Raw genomic sequence first — 17353 nt, 5'->3', positions numbered from 1 at the left:
AAAATAGTCCAACACTTAGCTACACTAATCTGCTTAAAGAGGACATGACATGATGAGATTTGACTAAAATGTGAGCAAACGGCCCCACAAATATCATCACATTTTAATTTCTATTCAAGTTTAGATAAATTCTTATTGGTGTGTGAAAATATGACAATAAGTTACCCAATAGAAACCAGTATAAATGCACAGTGTGTCTGACAGAACAGCTGTTTATATACTTGCTTCTTCCTTATAATAAACAATGCATATTTTATACAATAGTATGCCAGAGACCTTGTTACCTGTTTTTTAAACAAATGATTAAAACCAAAGAACATTTTTTATAAAAGCCAATAACTATAAAGCTGAAAGTGACATACATGCCAATAATATTAGTTTTCTTTTTCAAAAGTTAACACCATCTTTCATGTATAGTGACGAATGTCCTCACTTTATGAAAGCACTGGATTTATGCAGAATGCCCATTTTTAGCTAAGCAGAATTATAAATAGCAAAACATGCTTTTAGAGCCTTGAAGCACAGATGCTTGTAGTCTCAGTAGGTTTAACCATGAAGAGGAGTTTAAGCACTAAATATGTTTTTCTAAAACTAATAATTTAATTTCTCCTAATAGAAAATTCAGTGCACACTGTGTGCGATGAAAAATTGCTGACTGCATGGGCTTTACTGTGTGACTGTGCAAAAGACCTTGACTTGGACTCCAGAGCTGTTAAAGCTGCCCAGGGTGCATTCCTTATCTGCATATTCGTGGCTAGGCATTTCTCCTACTTTCTACATGAAAGTATAAAGCTGGCTAATTAGACTTTCCAGGTCAAAGGTTACAGAGCTGCAGGAGAGAAGAATCCTCTTGGGAAGGGCACGTCCAGATGTGGCTTTCTATTCCTTCACTCACTCCTTCACTCCTCATTCCTTCTCGTTTTTCGAGCGTGCCTGCAAGTCCTGCAGAACAGCATGTGGACAGCTGCACAAAAAGCTTATGTGAATGCTTAAATAACTTGTTTAGAGACGCATGGGTTCCGTATTTTTCTCCAGTATATTGAAAAGTTGACATCATTGTGGGCTGTATGTTGCATTCACACTTCAACAGCTTCTTCTGACAAGGCTGCTATTATTTGTTGCTGTTAATACTGTTGTCAGCCAGAGGATTTAGAGCTGACACAAAGGCTGGCACATTCAATAGCTCTCTTTACGCATTTTATGCTATTGCATAGAAGTAAATAGGGAGTGCCTGTTTAAAGATAATTGTTTTCCACCAAACAGATCACAGATCAGTTACTAAACTCTGTCACTTTGATTCACACATTGTCCATGAGCAAAATCCCCATACTTGGGGAAACCCCTGCTTCACCTTTAATTACTGAAAGAGGACATCTGCATGTAAAACACATTCTAAGTTTGTTTGCTCTAAAACCTATAGAGTACTTGGGTTAAATGTAAATTGGATTTCAAGACACATCACTGCTGAAACCTAGAAGGTGACAGAAATCACAATTTGAACGATTTCATCTGTAGAGGCATCGCAGGCACAGGGTGAGGACTGAAAAAAGCTTAAGGCCAATCACTTAGCATACTGCTCAGAATGAAATATACTCCCAGACCCGACTAACTGCATTATTCAATTTCTGTCTTTAGCACTGAAAGATAATAAAGCAGGCAAATGTGAATGTAAATGCTCCTGTAATTACCCAATTCATTGCTTGTTTGTTGCTGTGGTGATGCTGGGCTTTGGAACAATAGCTCAAAAGCTTGTCTGAGTTTGTCCTGACGCTGTGATGCTCTTCTCTTCTCAAGCCTTCCTCCTCTGCTGTCCTTTAACTTTCTTTCTCTTGCTTGTGTTTATGTGCTGAGGCAGAGGGCCCCCATGTCTCATCACCATCATTTGGATGAGAGATGGAGTCATCATCAGCCTAGTCCCATCACTGTAGCCCCACCACAAGTGGAAGGGGGTGGGAGCGTGTTACCATGACGACCACATCAGATTGGTCAAATTGAGACCAGCCACCCAAAAACATTGACATTTTTTTTTTCTTTATAGCTATTCCGATATGCTAATCTATCAGCAGCAGCGGTGGTGGTGGTGGGTGAAGAGGGGGAATAAAATTGTAATAAGGCAGCTGTGAGGGATACCAATCTGCAGGGAAAGCTACTTTATGCAGAAATCCAATTTAAAAGATTGGCTTAGTGACTGAGTCATTGAAGGTAAATCCAATGGTAATTATAGGTAAATCAAAGGTGAAAGCATGCAAAACACTCCCGTACACAACTCTCTCTCACTCTCATTTGCTCTTGCTCCGTCCTCCTGCTACTCCCATTACCATCACTATGCTGCTTACCAAAGAGAGACAGGGGCAGGGTGCATAGTATGGAACATACGCATAAGGATTCTAGCCTTCACGGCTTAAAGAAATTCGACACTCATGAGAACCCTTAATTTTGCATCATGCTAAAGATAGGCGACATTTCCAATTCCACAAGACAATTTAAATAATGTTTTCATACCTTTGCCCATGCCAATCAAGGTAATCCAACTGCTATGAAGGAGCGAGTAGCAGCATTGACATTTTTGTCTTTTGATTGTATTGGCATCTGACCTGTGAAAGCAGCTCAGGCTTTTCTAATCACCCCCATACTAAATTATTAACTACAGCTAAAGCAGAAATGATAATGAAAAGAGCGTGCCAACTCGCATACCTCCTGTTGGATAAGTACCAACATCCCACAGGGAGAGGATAATTGTGAGTGGGAAGCAACAAAAACAGTCAAATCTTCATAGCCAAAGAAACCAATTTATCAGACAACAGCAAAGCAACACTATAAAGACAAGGTATTTTTGAGAATATGACATATAATCCATGATTTGACATTATAGTATGACATTTCAGAAGTAGCTTCCCAGCTTTCCTATTTGTTCTGCCCTCTGAGACGCACAGGAGCAGTAATTTGTTAGATTGTAGATAGAGGGCTAATAAATAGCTGTGCTACAGGCTCACAAGTCATTTATCCTGACCTTTTATTTCAGGCAAAATCAATTTTCTGCTAATATGTCACTAATAAGGAGACACTTTTGATTTGTTTGGCTCTCAAACTGCACTGATGCTTTTAAGCGGGGTTGTGGCCAGGCATTCTCTCTTTGCATTTTGATGTTTCGACTGAAATCGGCCACTTTGAAACTGTGTAAACTGGTTACGGGACTCCAAACACAAAGAAATGCAGCACCGAAATTCACAACCAGAATTCAGTCTGTTTGCTCAGTGGAAGTATCTTAGTATCTACAGTGCTGGCAAGGCCACATAATTTGTTATATCTAAGAGATGCACTGCTATATTTTGTTACTATAAATGTAACTGATTTCACCTTTAAAGTTTCCTGTTTATCAAGTTGATAAACTGTTTATATATTTAAGACTAAATGGCGCCCACACACAGTATTAAAAAACCAAGTTAATAATAAAAAATGTGGCCATAACATGTGACACCATTGCACCTTACTTGCTACATGCAATAATAACTAGGATTAATAATGCTGATTGGACCATGTTTGCCCCCCCAAACACTAGCGGCACTGAAGGCTTGTTGCCTTTAGTTTGTGCTACCAGTACCGTTTCAGGTTTGTTAGAAATTAATCTGAAAGTTATTTTAATGTCTTCATATCCATTTAATATACATTATCTTGTCATACTGAAAAGACATTTCTCTTTATGATTTCACTCCTTGGCTGAAAGCTAAGGGATGCTGTATACATACACTTGGTAAAAAGCAGAGTCAACAGTTTGACAGAATAATTTATTTATGTTGACAGCATGACATTTATCCTCATTTCACCTTATTTCAAAACCTTCAAATGTGTGAACACAGGAGAGTCCCATTATAGAGTCAGTCTGATAGCAAATTAGATCACACCTTCATGTCTGGCATGTCTACAGGGCTTGAAGAATACTGGTAAAGATGGTTGGGAAAATAAATAAATAAAACAGCTTTGGCGAATACAGACTGAAACAGGAAGGTTTACGAGTAAGTTTGACTGACAAAACAATCAGAGTTAGCCATAACGCACAATTTGCGGGTCATGTATACATGGATCGCAGGATGATTAATAGCCCCAAAGTCTGGTTTCAAAACAGCCTGCTTAATCTCAAGGGGTTTGGGTTAAAAACAGATCAAGAAGCTTGTTGTTAACTATTGTCTTCATAAGATTTATTCTTTTCCTCTCCCTGGAGAAGCATGAAGAAACCTTGAAAGCAATCCAGAAAGCCCAGCAGCTGCATTATGGATTATTTGAACCACCAAAACATTTCTGCGAACATGCGCCCAAATCACAAATGCCAGCTTCACTCACAACACAGCAACCTTGTATTTCCAGAGCCTCCCTCCTTGTCTGCGTTTTTTCCCCTTCTCACTTACCTCAACTTCCCAATTTATATGTAAATTCCCTCTCCCTTAAACAATGCACAAACTATATGCACATCTATCCTTCAGTGGCAGAAACCCAGCCCACAATAAATAGCTTGGTCTCTTGCACGGAAAGGAGCTGCATGACTCATTGCAATTCAGTACTTTAACTATGGTGTTGTGAAAACACCTAATAACACCTAAGAGTTTACATTTTATACCCTCTGTGACTAGAAATATTATATTATGCATTTTGTAACAAGCAAAGCGTGGAATAAAAAGAAGGAAATGGGAATAACCTCTCTGTTATACATGTAGTTGTGTGTTGTGGTAAACATCTTCCCCATCTACCAGCAGTAATTTTCCCTTGGCAGTGCAGAGAAGAGTGCGGAAAATCAGGTGGCTGTAACAGCCAAAGAGGATGTTTCATCTGCCACTACACAAACTTTACTATACCACTAAAAAAAAGGCAATTAATCAATCATCTGTTTTAGCTGCCAGTGTTGTAACTGATTTATTCCAATCCATGCTGTGCCATCTCCATGAGAAATACAGTAACACACACACACACACACACACCAAGTAATATTATACCCTAATGATCATTTATTGATATGACCATTAAACATTTATAAGCAGTGACTAATTTCCGTTTGTTAGCCCTTAATGATTGATGACTCTAAATTACACAGAATTCTTTAGTTGATCACAAACTATAAAACTAGGTGTAACAGCAATTTTCTTAATCAGCAACAAACATGCCTCTTAACTCATTTGTTTAGAAATAAGGTCTTCAAAACCAATTTTTTTTGCAAGATTACCACAAGCTGAGCTTAAGGGCTTTGAGATAATCATGTGCCTGCAAGCTCGATTTGATGTCTTACTGCTTTGAGGTGAATGGCCAAAGCAATTTTTTTTGATGGATATGGTATTTAAAATATTCACATTGGGTAAAACCTCCTCAAATCCTCCCCTCCTCCCTTGTTATAAGATAGTGGTTAAAAAGCACTGGCTTCATCAAACATTCAAATTTTAACAGTGATGGAGAGCAAGCTTGTTTTTGTCAAAACAGTGCTCTTGGTTAAATTTGACTTGAGAATTGATGGTTGTGACAGCCTTCGTACAGCAGTTACATCACCTTGACCACAACAATCAATCTCAAATATATATTCCAGTGATGTAGCACAATTTAAGACCTCATTTACACTTGTACAATGTTTGAGTAATTGGCTGAAGAGCAGGGACTGCTGTGGTCTGGATGCTCCACGGAGCGTTAAACGATGCTGAGAGGGTCTGCTGTGGTGTTGAGCTAATACAATTTGTTTCCTGTGCCTCTGCTGCTTTGCTGGATTAGTTTGCTGCTTTTACTGCTCTGCCTCTATCTATCTGAAAGAGGGCAAGCCACCAACCACCGACAGAGACGCGTCAAGCAAAGCTCAGCACTCTCTCCTCTTATGATGTGCATTGGAATACAAGGTCACAAGCATTCACACTCACTGCTGTTTGTAAGGCGGTCAGTTTGCCAAATGCTCCATTGCTCAAGCACATCGAGGAATTAGTTGGCAGCTGGCTCTGTAGATCGCAGTTCATGATGCCCACCTCCTATTCCCTTATTTACTTATAAAAAAAATTTAAAATATCCTCAGCATCATCTCATCTACATTTGCCTTTTTGTTAGCATTCATTCTTAATGGCAGAAAGTGAACTGTGAAGCTCCAGTGAAAACAGGAACAAATATAGAATAAAGGCTGAGACGTCACATAGAGAGTTGAGAGTGGCAGGGCAGAGAGGGATTTGATAAGAAAGAAATTCATGAGTGTGTGAAGGGGGAGAAAGTAGCGATGCACAAAGGACTAAAGGGGAAAAAAATAAGATGAGGAATCAAAAGTAGGGGGAGATGAATTCAGACTAAGAGCATAGAGATAAGGTAAGCCTCTGAGAAGTCAGGCTATAGGAACAAGGTGGCAGTGTAGGACAGAACCATGGGGAGAGGGTCAAACCTATTTACCTCTGTGCCACCATTAGAAGCTGTTGTGGTATAGATGGCAGGGGGCAGGTTTCCAATTCCAAATCGTATACTTACTTTTGAAGTCAACAACCGAGACAAGAACCCCACAGACAACTGTGTGAGTGTCTGGTTGTATGGTGGAAATATTATTGACAGCACCAGCAATGCTTTCCTACAGAGAACTGATAATGTTAGTGGGGATCAGGACTTGCTCCTACACTAGTGAATGTCCAGAAGGTGATGCATCATGTCGATGTCGGGGTCAGTACCATCGTGTTCATACACTAGCAGTTATTTTAGAATTGCACAAGCAGAGATCAGGAGCATTTATTGTGGCATGTCTCACCACTGCTGTATTGCAAATTTGAATTCTAAACTCTGCACATGTGGAATTTGGGATCTCTGGTATCTCAGTTTGAAATCTTGAGATGGTCACTTCGTCTGAGTTCCATGTCTGTCAACTTGTGAGCTCCTCACTGAGGGTGGATAACGAGTCAGTGAAGTTGGGCTTAAGCAGCTTTCTGGAAAAGTCAAGACACAGTTGAGTGCATTTCTCTGCTGGAGTGCACAATCCAAGGGTGTAGAGAGATTCCAGCTATCCCAAGTACCTCTGGCCAAGAATGATTGTACAAACCTGTTTCTGTGCACTTTCCAGCCTTTTAGCCCAGTCTACAATCAAGGAACTGTGTTGACAGTGACTGCACACTCCAACATCAGACACTACAGTCTTGTTTAGATTGAAATCAGTTCTGGGTTGTGTACACCAAATTTTTTCGGGTAACTCAGAATTAAAAGCCATCTGTTAACCTGGCTGATGTTATGAGGGTTTATACCCTTGTGGTTTGTACCTTGCAAAAGCCAGCTAGAAAACTGTGTACTGTGTATATAATACTATATAAAATTAACTTTTAATACACATGCAAAACACCTAGTGTGTTACTCATACATACACTAGGAAATGGGCTGGCATTTGTAGAATGCGTTTCTAGTCTCACTGACCGCTCAAAGCTGATTTCACATGTGCATGGCAACTTAGAATAATCTAAAATGCATCTTTGGACTGTGTAAGGAAACTAGAACACCTACAAAAAACATACCAGGCACAGGGAGAAGAAGGATCCCAGTAAAGTTTGAACCAGGAATGTGCTTGCTTTAAGGGGAACCAGTAACCTCTGCATTGCTGTGCTGCCACTATACAAGACAGATTTAGTGAAACTTGTCCAAATATATCACATGCTTTTCATTTAACTTAAATATGTATATATAGTAAAACCTTAAAATCTAAGAGTAGAATTAATATTTTACCAAATTTGTTTTTGTATTTGGCCAGGCATAGGCTATGTCCTGATACTGCTTCTTAAAATATAGGAACAAAATGTGCAAATGTGCACCTTTTTCTGCTTGAGAGCATACACTGTCTATATGGACAAAAATACTGCACCTGCAGGACTTCCTCAGCCATGGAAAGCTATGCCATGAAGCTCTTGGTGCCATTTTTTTTGCTGATGTTAATGTCAGAGAATCAGAAGAGTGCCGGTGATTTTGTGCACTATGCACCTCCATTATTGTACATACACGGGGCTTTTTGGCTCTCTGGTTCTCTAGGATGCAACCATTTCTACGGTGACTGGGCCTGGTTTCTGGTGTTCAAGGTATGATGACAGTAGAAAAAAGGTTAACCTCATGATAAACTTAACAAAAGGATGTACCGTATTTTCCGGAGTATAAGTCGCACTTTTTTTCATAGTTTGGCTGGGGGTGCGACCTATACTCCGGAGCGACGTATATGTGACATTTATAACACATGAACCAAAATACTCCAGCCACTTGACATCTCCGTGAACTGCAGCTTTAAGGCAGTCTTGCGTAACCTGTGGGCGCAGTGGATGATGGATGGAGAGCACAGCTTAACGGCAACTGGGAGAATGCGCCACCCAACTTTCCTGGAAGTCATTGGATGGATCAAGAAAACATGGGCTTCAGTGACAAACCATCCTGTTGGGATTCAGAAAGGCTGGAATAATTGGAACTGCAGCTGACGACGAGTCTGACTAACGCGACACAGAAGAGGAAGCGGCGCTTCGTCTACAGAGTGTACGGAATTGTTTAGAAGTGACACCGAGGATGAAGAATTCAATGGATTGATGGTTTGGTTAACTTGTTAGTATGTTCTTTATGCTATGGTTATCTGAATAACTTAATGTTACGTTAACATACTGTAGCGATTCTCTTAGTTAGAGAGCGTGTTGATGTTGTGGGATTTCGGACTGTTCGGGAGGTTCGTGAAGGCAGCATGGAGAGAGAGAAAAAGACCGAGAGCTTGCCTGTGTGTGTGTTGCTGTTCCGCTGTTGTACTTGTGGTTGGCGTGGCTGTGGCCTACAGCAGCCGTTTTTCTGTTAATAAAGACGACCTTTGTTGTGAATATCGCCGACTTTGGAAGTGTGTTTACAACGTTACAATACCGAACACGTGTTCGTTGTGCGTCATGTAGCTGAATGTGCTACGTTAGCATAACGTAGGTGTAACCGTGTTCGTCCTGTTCTTTAATCCATTATTATTTTAAATTGCCGTTCAAGATGGAATTTATGCTCTGGGTCTCGGATTCTATCAACCCCCCCCCCCCCCCCCCCCCCCCCAAAAAAAAGTGCGACTTATAGTCCAGTGCGACCTATATATGTTTTTTCTTCTTTATTATGCATTTTTTGGCTGGTGCGACCTATACTCCGGAGCGACGTATAGTCCGAAAAATACGGTAAGTAATAAAAAAGTGAAATTTTGGCAAAGGGGGCAAACAAATGAAGTATATTACAAAAAAAATACAGAATAACTTTAAACCCTTTTAAACACTATTTCTGGCAAAATATCAAAGATTTTTCAGGAAACTGGGTATATACTGAAACATTTTCACTTATCTCCAATACTGATTTGCCAGTATCAGGGTGTCCTAAAAGCTCCCTGAAAAGCTTTTAGGACTTCACTTGATCTAAAAACGCCACAACAAGAGTACTGACAGGGACTAGAAAGAGAGCATATTTCTCCCATACTGGCTTCTCTTCATTGGCTCCCTGTTAAATCCAGAACTGAATTTAAAATCCTTCTCCTCACATGCAAGGTCTTGAAAAATCAGGCCCCATCTTATCTTAAAGACCTCATACAGTAGCACCATATTACCCCAATAGAGCACTTTGCTCTTAGACTGTAAGCTTACTTGTAGTTCCTCGAGTATTTAAAAGTAGAATGGGAGGCAGAGCCTTCAGCCTTCAGGCTGCTCATCTGTGGACCCATTTCCCCCTTGAATTCAGGAGACAGACACCCTCTATTTTTAAGATTAAAAAAACTTTACTTTTTCATCACACTTTTAGTTAGAGCTGCATCGGGTGAACCCACAGAATATAAACCTAATGTTTATACTCTGTGGGTGACTCTGAACCCTCCCTTAGTTACACTGCAATAGGCCAAGGCTGCTGGGGGCCTGTTCTGCTGGAGGTTTCTTCTTCTGAAAAATGGTTAAATGGAGCTGACCAACAAACAAAAAAACATGTCAAGCTCAGGGAATCTGAGCCTGCATGAAGTCTTGAATTCAAATAAGTCACTACAGAACATTTTAAAAAGGTACACAGTAAAATCCTGAGTGTCAAATAAGCAGTGTCAGAACATGTAAACTCTATAAGAGTCAGTTCAACACCAGTGGGTGTAAAATGCCTCCTTATGTTCTGCAGTGTTGGTGTAAATATTCAGAGTTAAAACAGGTTTTTTAAAAATAACTCTTTACAGTGTAACTTGTCAAGTGTTAAAGGAAATGCACTCGGTTAGAGTTACTAAAACACTATAATGCAGTGTTAATGAAAATTCTCCAAACTGAGTGTAAAAAAGTACTCTGAAAAGCTCCGCCCCCTTGCACTTTGTGCCAGACCGAAGAGAATTTTATCTGCGCCATTTTCAACTTCTCCGCCTTGCTGGAAAAGTCTCGGTAAGTTTCCTCAATTTTTCATTTTTTTCCTGAATTTTCACTGTCGTTACACTCAAAGCAGCATATTAAAATAACATGGTTCTTCAGACAGAAAAAAATATGCTTTTCACGTGACAGATGTTTGAGGAGTTGTTAGCTAGCTTAAACCTTCAAAATGTTATCCTATATTTAGCATTAAATAAAGATGGCATTTTAGACATAAAATTGCATTAACGGGTCACTACGCTTCCAAACGTTGATAGGAACCTATAAAATATACTTCAGGGCTGATTTTGGGAATTGACTTCAGACACCTGCCTCGAGCTCCCCCGGGTTATGTTTTCAATTTGCCTCGGGGGAAACTCCTTCTGCGGGAGCTGCGGTTCCTCTGAAACAGCATGAAATGTATCGTCGGTGTTAATTAAATCTCAGCTATTTCTACTTTTTAATGGTATTCTATTAAAGTTATGCTTGTTACTATCAACGAACATGAAATCGTCCTCAGATGAATATCAAATGATCAACTACGTTTGTGGTTGTTTAAAGTAATTCTTGAGTCAAAACAGTGTTTTAGTCGTTGATCGCCAGGCGCTGAGACGCCCTTGCACTGGGCTGAGAAAATCGGTTTACTTTCAGAATTCTGCTGTCACAGCATTTAGCAGACAGGAGCACACCCCGCGGACTCCACACCGGCTAGATCGCTGCTATTATTGCTGCTTGCTTCATACACACCTAAAGAGGCGGAGCCCTTACTGAGACGTGAGCTCAGGTGGAGCAAAAGGAGACGTTTTTCTAGCATCCAAAAGAAGCCCCCCCCCCCCCCCCCCCCCCCCCCCCCCGAACCACCCACTATTAAACGTTTACTGGGAAGCAGCTGGAAGTCCTCCATCAACCACCTGATCAGCAAGTGAAGAAAAGACACTTTGTAGCTGCTTCATCCACCCTGTTTGTTTCACACAGGGAAAAACTGCTGTACGGAAGTTAAAATATGCAGATGAACTGTAATTCTTATCCAATTACTTCAGTAATCAATGGAATTATCGATAGAATACTTAATTACTAAAGTTGCAGCCCTAATTTAATTTGCTCCTTTAGGACAGCACCACCACAACATGTGAGAGAGATGTATGCTCAAGGCATGATTGAAAAGTTCCCAAACCTGCGTGATCCTTATTCCAAAAATGGATATGTAAGTATTAAATCCAATATCCAAGTTGTTTTAAATTCTTTATCTTTTGACCCAAATACTGCCTTTCTAATAAAATAGCCTGTTAACCTATTTTAAAGGAAGATTTCTATTATGGTTAAAGTGGCTACTTAGCATGGAGGCTTAAAACCATCCAGAGGAAGAGCACCTTATCAGAGGGGAGAAGATCATCATGTCAGCTGACTGGGTGTGGACCAACAGCCAGAGGAGATGCTTCATTTAACCCTGAGGTGACCCTAAGAGAAGAGCCATATAAGGAAGCTAATTCCTTCATGAAATACTCTTCTGATGAGGCCGCCATCAGGAACAAAATGAAGATGATGTTTGATTACCGTTGCAAGATGGTCCTGGACGAAAACAGATCATCCAGCGTCTTGACTGAATTTCCTCGCTTCAGAGATGTCAGAGGCTTGGTAATTCAGCATTTTACACAAATAGCCTGTTGATGTACAATTGTGTGTTCATAAGTGAATTGACTTGTTCTCTAAAATGAAAACCTTCTAAAATAGCTATACATCTCATTTTGGGCAAACTCCACACTTTACCTTTGATGCTTTACCTAAGTAGGTTTGGTCAAAAAAATTAAATCAAAGAAGTTAGTTTCTGATCATGAGTTGATCACACAATCCAGTAAGATCTTTGTTTTTTAAATTAATAACCTCTTTAAACAAACCTGCCCCTGAAATAAAGGCCTGGAGATGAATTGGCTTTGTGTTATATTGCAATAAGCTCTTTTTCCATATGTTTAGATTGAGCAAGACTTCATTCTGGAATTTGGAGAAGATGTAGCTACCAGGTTTTTGGAGAGGTTAGTGCCAACGTTTTTTTTTCCCCCATAAACTGCAAACATTCGTTTTATATTGGAATACATTTGTTTTTATTTTACATAATTTTTCAACATGGTAGTGTATGGTTTGCAGTGATTATTTTCAATGTGTTTTTTATTATTTTTGATGAGTGTTGTACTTCTTGTCTTATTTTCTGTGCTCAATTAATAGAATGCCTTTTACTTTAGGTGGCCGACTGTTTTCAAGCATAAAGTGATCCAGCAGAGCAAGACTCTCCCTACCTCAACCGACCTTGAAGAAGTGATCTACTGTGCTGAAGGAGCTTCAAGTGAGGAGGAACTGGATGAGACCCTTACCTCTGGTAGTTTTATTCTGTAGGACTTAAACCTTTCTCTTTAAAGTATTAATAGTAGCTGGAGGAATTGTAAAGAATTTTTTATTCAATTGAATTTTCTATTGGATTTCTTTATGTTTCGGCTTTAAAGGAATAGCCTTCTAATTTTTTTTCTTTATTTTCATGTTCTGTGTTATTTCTGTTCTCACAGGCTGGGACAGTGATCTTGCTTCCATCATTCTCCTGTTCCACCTGATTCCTCCTTCCTGTCAGGGTTACAAAAGACGTGGGAAGGTTTCTCCATCCCAGGATGAGGAGCACCATGTGGTCTTCCAGAAGGTTTGTAATGTATGTTAATTTTTGCAACAACTATTACCTGTTCCCTTTCTCCTCTTTTGCTATGATTCTTTTCATATATGAAATGGATTCTGTTTTAAAATTATATGGAACCAATTTCATTCCTTTTATTGCTATGTATTCTTCTATTTGGGGCAGAGAGTGTTGGTTAGGTGTTGATTTGAACTTTGACAGGGAAAGCTTCTGGCAGTTTTTGACAGAAATTTTAAATCCCACTTATTTTTCCTTTTTTTCATACTTAGAGTGGAACAAGTGTCCAGGAACATGCTGATGCCATGAACTCCACTACGCAGCCCTACCCACTTGCTGTTGGGACAAAGAGGAGCACCATTCATGAGTTCTTCATTGTTCTGGACAAGCAGGTCGTACCATGCAAGTCAGCCAGCTCACTTGGAGCTTTTGATGAAATTTTTTACTTCGTATTTGGAACTGTTTATAATCAAATGCTCCACAACATGTACGTCTTGGAACTTGGAGAGTTAAAGGAAGGTGCTGAAATTGCTTCAGAACTTTGTAGTGAACACTCTCTCTCTCCATGTCAAACACAAAATTACTTTCAACTGGGGCTACAGAATTTCATCGGCAACAACATATTCCTAATTGGTCACTGGTAATCTAAAGATCTAATTTGAAAAGCTTTTGTGTAAAATTTTATGTGACCTTAAGAAAATGGGTGCTTTTAACTTTGTCACTGACCAATTGATATTTGTCGTTTGTTAAAAATTGGCACTAATGTCAAGTTCTTCAAAAAATATGTATTTCTTAGATAAATGGATAAAGATGTTCCAGTAAATTCACATTGTCTTAGAAAAGTTTTTTCTTTCTAATCAAACTGAAAATGCAGAGAAGCCTTTAAGTGCATTTTATTTTTGTACTGAACTTAATAAATTAATAAGACAAGGAAGATGGGTTCTTTTTGTGCTACAAATATCTTTGGCTGTATGTCGTAAGAAATATTAACAATAGGTTTATAAAAACAGTATATAATTGTGTAAATTTTTTTGACACTGACTGAATTGGTTACACATTAACACTGTTTAGAGTTAAATTTAATTAACAGTTAAATAGATCTTACACTTGTTAAGAAAAAATTGTAGGAGTTGATTTAGAATAACACTTAAAGTAGCAGTGTCATATTTAAATAACACTGTGAGTGTTATTTATGTCATAGAGTAAAAGTATATTAACAATGTGAGTGCTGATTAAATTTTACTCTATAGCTAAATTTAACTCTAATCAGAGTAAAATCAACTCTGAAAATGTAACACTGAGCTCAGTGTAATTTTAACACTGTACAGGGCGGGACCATATGTTCACTGGCTCAGTGTTAAAATTGACTCTTTTAGTGTTGCATTAACACTGCCCATTTTACTGTGTAGGGGGGATATGTCAGTTAATGGCTTTTGTTTCTAGCAAGCTACATTTTTCGAAGAAAAAGTAAAGCTATCCTCTGTTCCACAAAAACTTTAATGTTGGCCATAACTCGAGAATAATGTGAGCGAGAATGTTTAAATTCACACCAGAGATGCATCTACTAAAAATTTCAGATGAGTTCTAATCTCAGCAACCTTGGCCTCATGCTAAAGGTCAGAGGTCAGGTTTTCTGAAAATCTTGTCTCACCTAGGATCTTTAAATTCACACCATAGATCAGGGGTGTCAAACTCAATCACAGGATAGAAAACACAGTCTAAGTCGCAGACTGAACAGCATTAACCTTTATTGAAGTCTAAAACTGAAAATATTTTAATCAGCAATATGAATTTGAATGGCCACAATACAGCAACTTTTTCCTGAAAACATTAAATAAAATATTGAAATTATATTTTTTTTCAAAAATAACAAAAGGGGGAAAACAGAAATATTTCAAGCTGATAAAAATTTGCAATTTTTTTCAGGTAAAAACTGTGATGTGAATTTCTATGCTTCAAACTCGGAAAAACGCTGTGTAAATTGAGCAGTGTGTCCAGTTTCTCAGCACACAGCGGTGGAGACCTGGTCTGATTTTTTTTTTTTTGGCAACATGGAAAGTGGCATAAATTCCCTTTTTGCATTTACGCCTCTCGCAGGTGTAACTTGACTTGAGAAGCTCTCACTGCGTCATATCTGTGTGTAATCACGAGGTCATATCCCTGAAACTGCAGGTTTAAGGCACTGAGATGCTTCATTATGTCGCAGAGAAAGGCCGACTCACACAGCCACCTTTCATCTCAGAGCACTGCTGAGCCTTTTCCTTTACTTTTCATGAACTGACAGATTTCCTCAGGCAGCTCATCGCACCTGTGTGATGAGACATGTCACCAAATTCAGAAGGTATTTCATTCAGAAAGGACTGAAACTGCCGGTGATTTTAACCTTTGCCTCTCATAAAGGTTACTGTCAGTGTTACAGTGTTTATGATACATTCTGTCTTCAGGACTTTGCTGCACAGTTTCCTGGTGTGTGATGCAGTGATGCACTGTCAGCTCACCTGTGCAGGTCTCCCTCTACATCTTCTCCCGCATCCATTGAACTAATCCGCTCTTTTCTCCACACGTCACAGGTGGGGAAAAGAGACACACAGGTTTACCCCCGATATAAGCAATCAGGTCCTCTGCCTCCCAAGTTTAGAAAATCCATTTTCCACTTTTAGTTTGGCCATTTTGTGGGGGTCAGACTAGTTTAAATGTCACTATAAAAAGTGTGGACCGATATTTTTATCTGCTGATCACTGATTAATGTGTCATTGGAAAACAGGTTAGTTTACAGGTCTTGGCCTGCATGGCAGCTGTTGCAGTGCATAGTGGGATTTGTAGTATAAGTGGTGGGAGCACTATTTACTGGCGGGCCTTTAATAATAGTCATATGAAATTATCTCATGGGCTGAATATAATTATATTGCGGGCTGGACCTTGCCCGCGGGCCTCGAGTTTGACACATGTGCCATAGATGCATACTGTTCATGCTAAACCCATCAAACGTCACACAGTTGTTCACTGACTTTGCGATAACAGCACTATGACCCCCATTACCCCACCCCTCCCCGTTACCGATCCAAAACAGCCGAGAGTTGGCACCTGCTCAGCGGTGCTCTCGTTAGCATTTCTGCAGGTCACAACAATCAAGGGCTGACTTGGTCAGTGTAGCTGAATGTTAGCCTTCATTTAGTGTTTTTTGTGATTTTTTTTTTTTTAATATGACAACCAAGTCAGCTTTGATGTCTAACATTTCTCTTAACAATTTTCCCTCTAGAGTAAGTGACTTTTCAAACCCTTGAACAACTTTTTTTCTGCAAAAGTGCATAAGGAAAAATCCATTGACAGTAGCCTTCTGATCTGCTCGCTGCATTTTTTGTGCTTGTGCCCCCAACCACCTGTCTGTTTAAAGACAGAGAGCAGTACGCTGCAGCACTTGGACCGATGCTTTCTGCAGTGTAAGTAATAATAGAGACACTCTGTCACTTAACTGTGGAAGCTGAATTCACAGCACAGGTGTTGTCTTTTGTGTTTATGGTCAAGTAGCTCATGTTTATAAAATCAGAGGCATGTTCTTCCCACTGTCCATCAAAGCTTTTAATATTTGCTGCTGATTACTGCTGAAGCTCCAGTGGAAAAAGGTTGGAATTATGGACAGCGTTCGTATCTAGGGACAGTTTTTTGCTTTATGTTGATAGACTGAAGTGGGTAACCTACTCTGGGTGGTTGTTAATTTTTAACACTTGAAGAAATGACTCCATTCTTGTGGCTTTTTTTTTTCTTTCCTGCTAAACTTTCATGAAGTTCTCAGTCCCACTTGTCAGCAAAGGCTTTGGGATTTGTGAGTGGACAGGAGCTGAGGTGGATGCAGATGTCTTTGCTGTTCGGCACTGGCATGTTTACTATCAGATTTGACAATGGTACTTTTGTTCTTTGTGGATTATCAAATCTTTATGTGTTATTCATGAAATGTTTAGTAAGACTTGGTTATAGTTGGACTGTAAAGAACCAACAAATGGTAGATGTTTATATAACTTCTCTTGCTTTCTTCTTAGCTATTCTTTCCAGGCAGCTAGATGATAATTGTCTTAGAAGATGACTTTGTCTACCAGTCCACAACTTGATGTCCACACCTTTCAGTCTGTGTCTCTGATGATATGGATTGTATGGTTATTCTGGCTGAGGATGGTAGCCCTTCAAGTAAACAGCAGAAAGTAGCTCAGTATGTCAAACATGTCAGTTAAATGTGGATGTTTGCAGTAACGGTGGTCTTTGGTGGTTTTTAAGTTTATTTACGGTAAATTCAGGATTATTTGCTTTATACTGATTATATGGGCTGTGTTCTCTGTCCCTTTCCAGTTCTCTG

At 39.4% G+C, this 17353-nt stretch overlaps 1 protein-coding gene across 5 annotated transcripts; it reads left to right on the top strand.

Moving 5' to 3' along the window:
• The first annotated feature begins 10336 nt into the window (after positions 1 to 10336).
• Positions 10337 to 13733, top strand: LOC115796310 (uncharacterized). 5 transcript variants are annotated; one of them, XM_030752647.1, is made up of 7 exons: positions 10337 to 10370; positions 11445 to 11538; positions 11660 to 11969; positions 12306 to 12364; positions 12572 to 12705; positions 12890 to 13026; positions 13278 to 13733. In XM_030752647.1, the coding sequence occupies exons 2-7, from the start codon at positions 11531 to 11533 to the stop codon at positions 13647 to 13649; spliced, it is 1020 nt and encodes a 339-aa protein (XP_030608507.1). In that variant the 5' UTR covers positions 10337 to 10370; positions 11445 to 11530; the 3' UTR covers positions 13650 to 13733. The 5 variants fall into 5 exon arrangements, with proteins under 5 accessions (XP_030608507.1, XP_030608510.1, XP_030608508.1 ...); XM_030752650.1 differs by lacking the exon at positions 10337 to 10370 and adding an exon at positions 11277 to 11321 and having other exon boundaries at positions 11637 to 11969; XM_030752648.1 differs by lacking the exon at positions 10337 to 10370 and having other exon boundaries at positions 11313 to 11538; positions 12890 to 13017.
• The last annotated feature ends 3620 nt before the right edge of the window (positions 13734 to 17353 follow it).

The sequence above is a fragment of the Archocentrus centrarchus genome, chromosome 17 (assembly GCF_007364275.1).
Source record: "Archocentrus centrarchus isolate MPI-CPG fArcCen1 chromosome 17, fArcCen1, whole genome shotgun sequence".
Taxonomy (NCBI): domain Eukaryota; kingdom Metazoa; phylum Chordata; class Actinopteri; order Cichliformes; family Cichlidae; genus Archocentrus; species Archocentrus centrarchus.
This window is presented reverse-complemented; position numbering and strand designations above follow the sequence as displayed.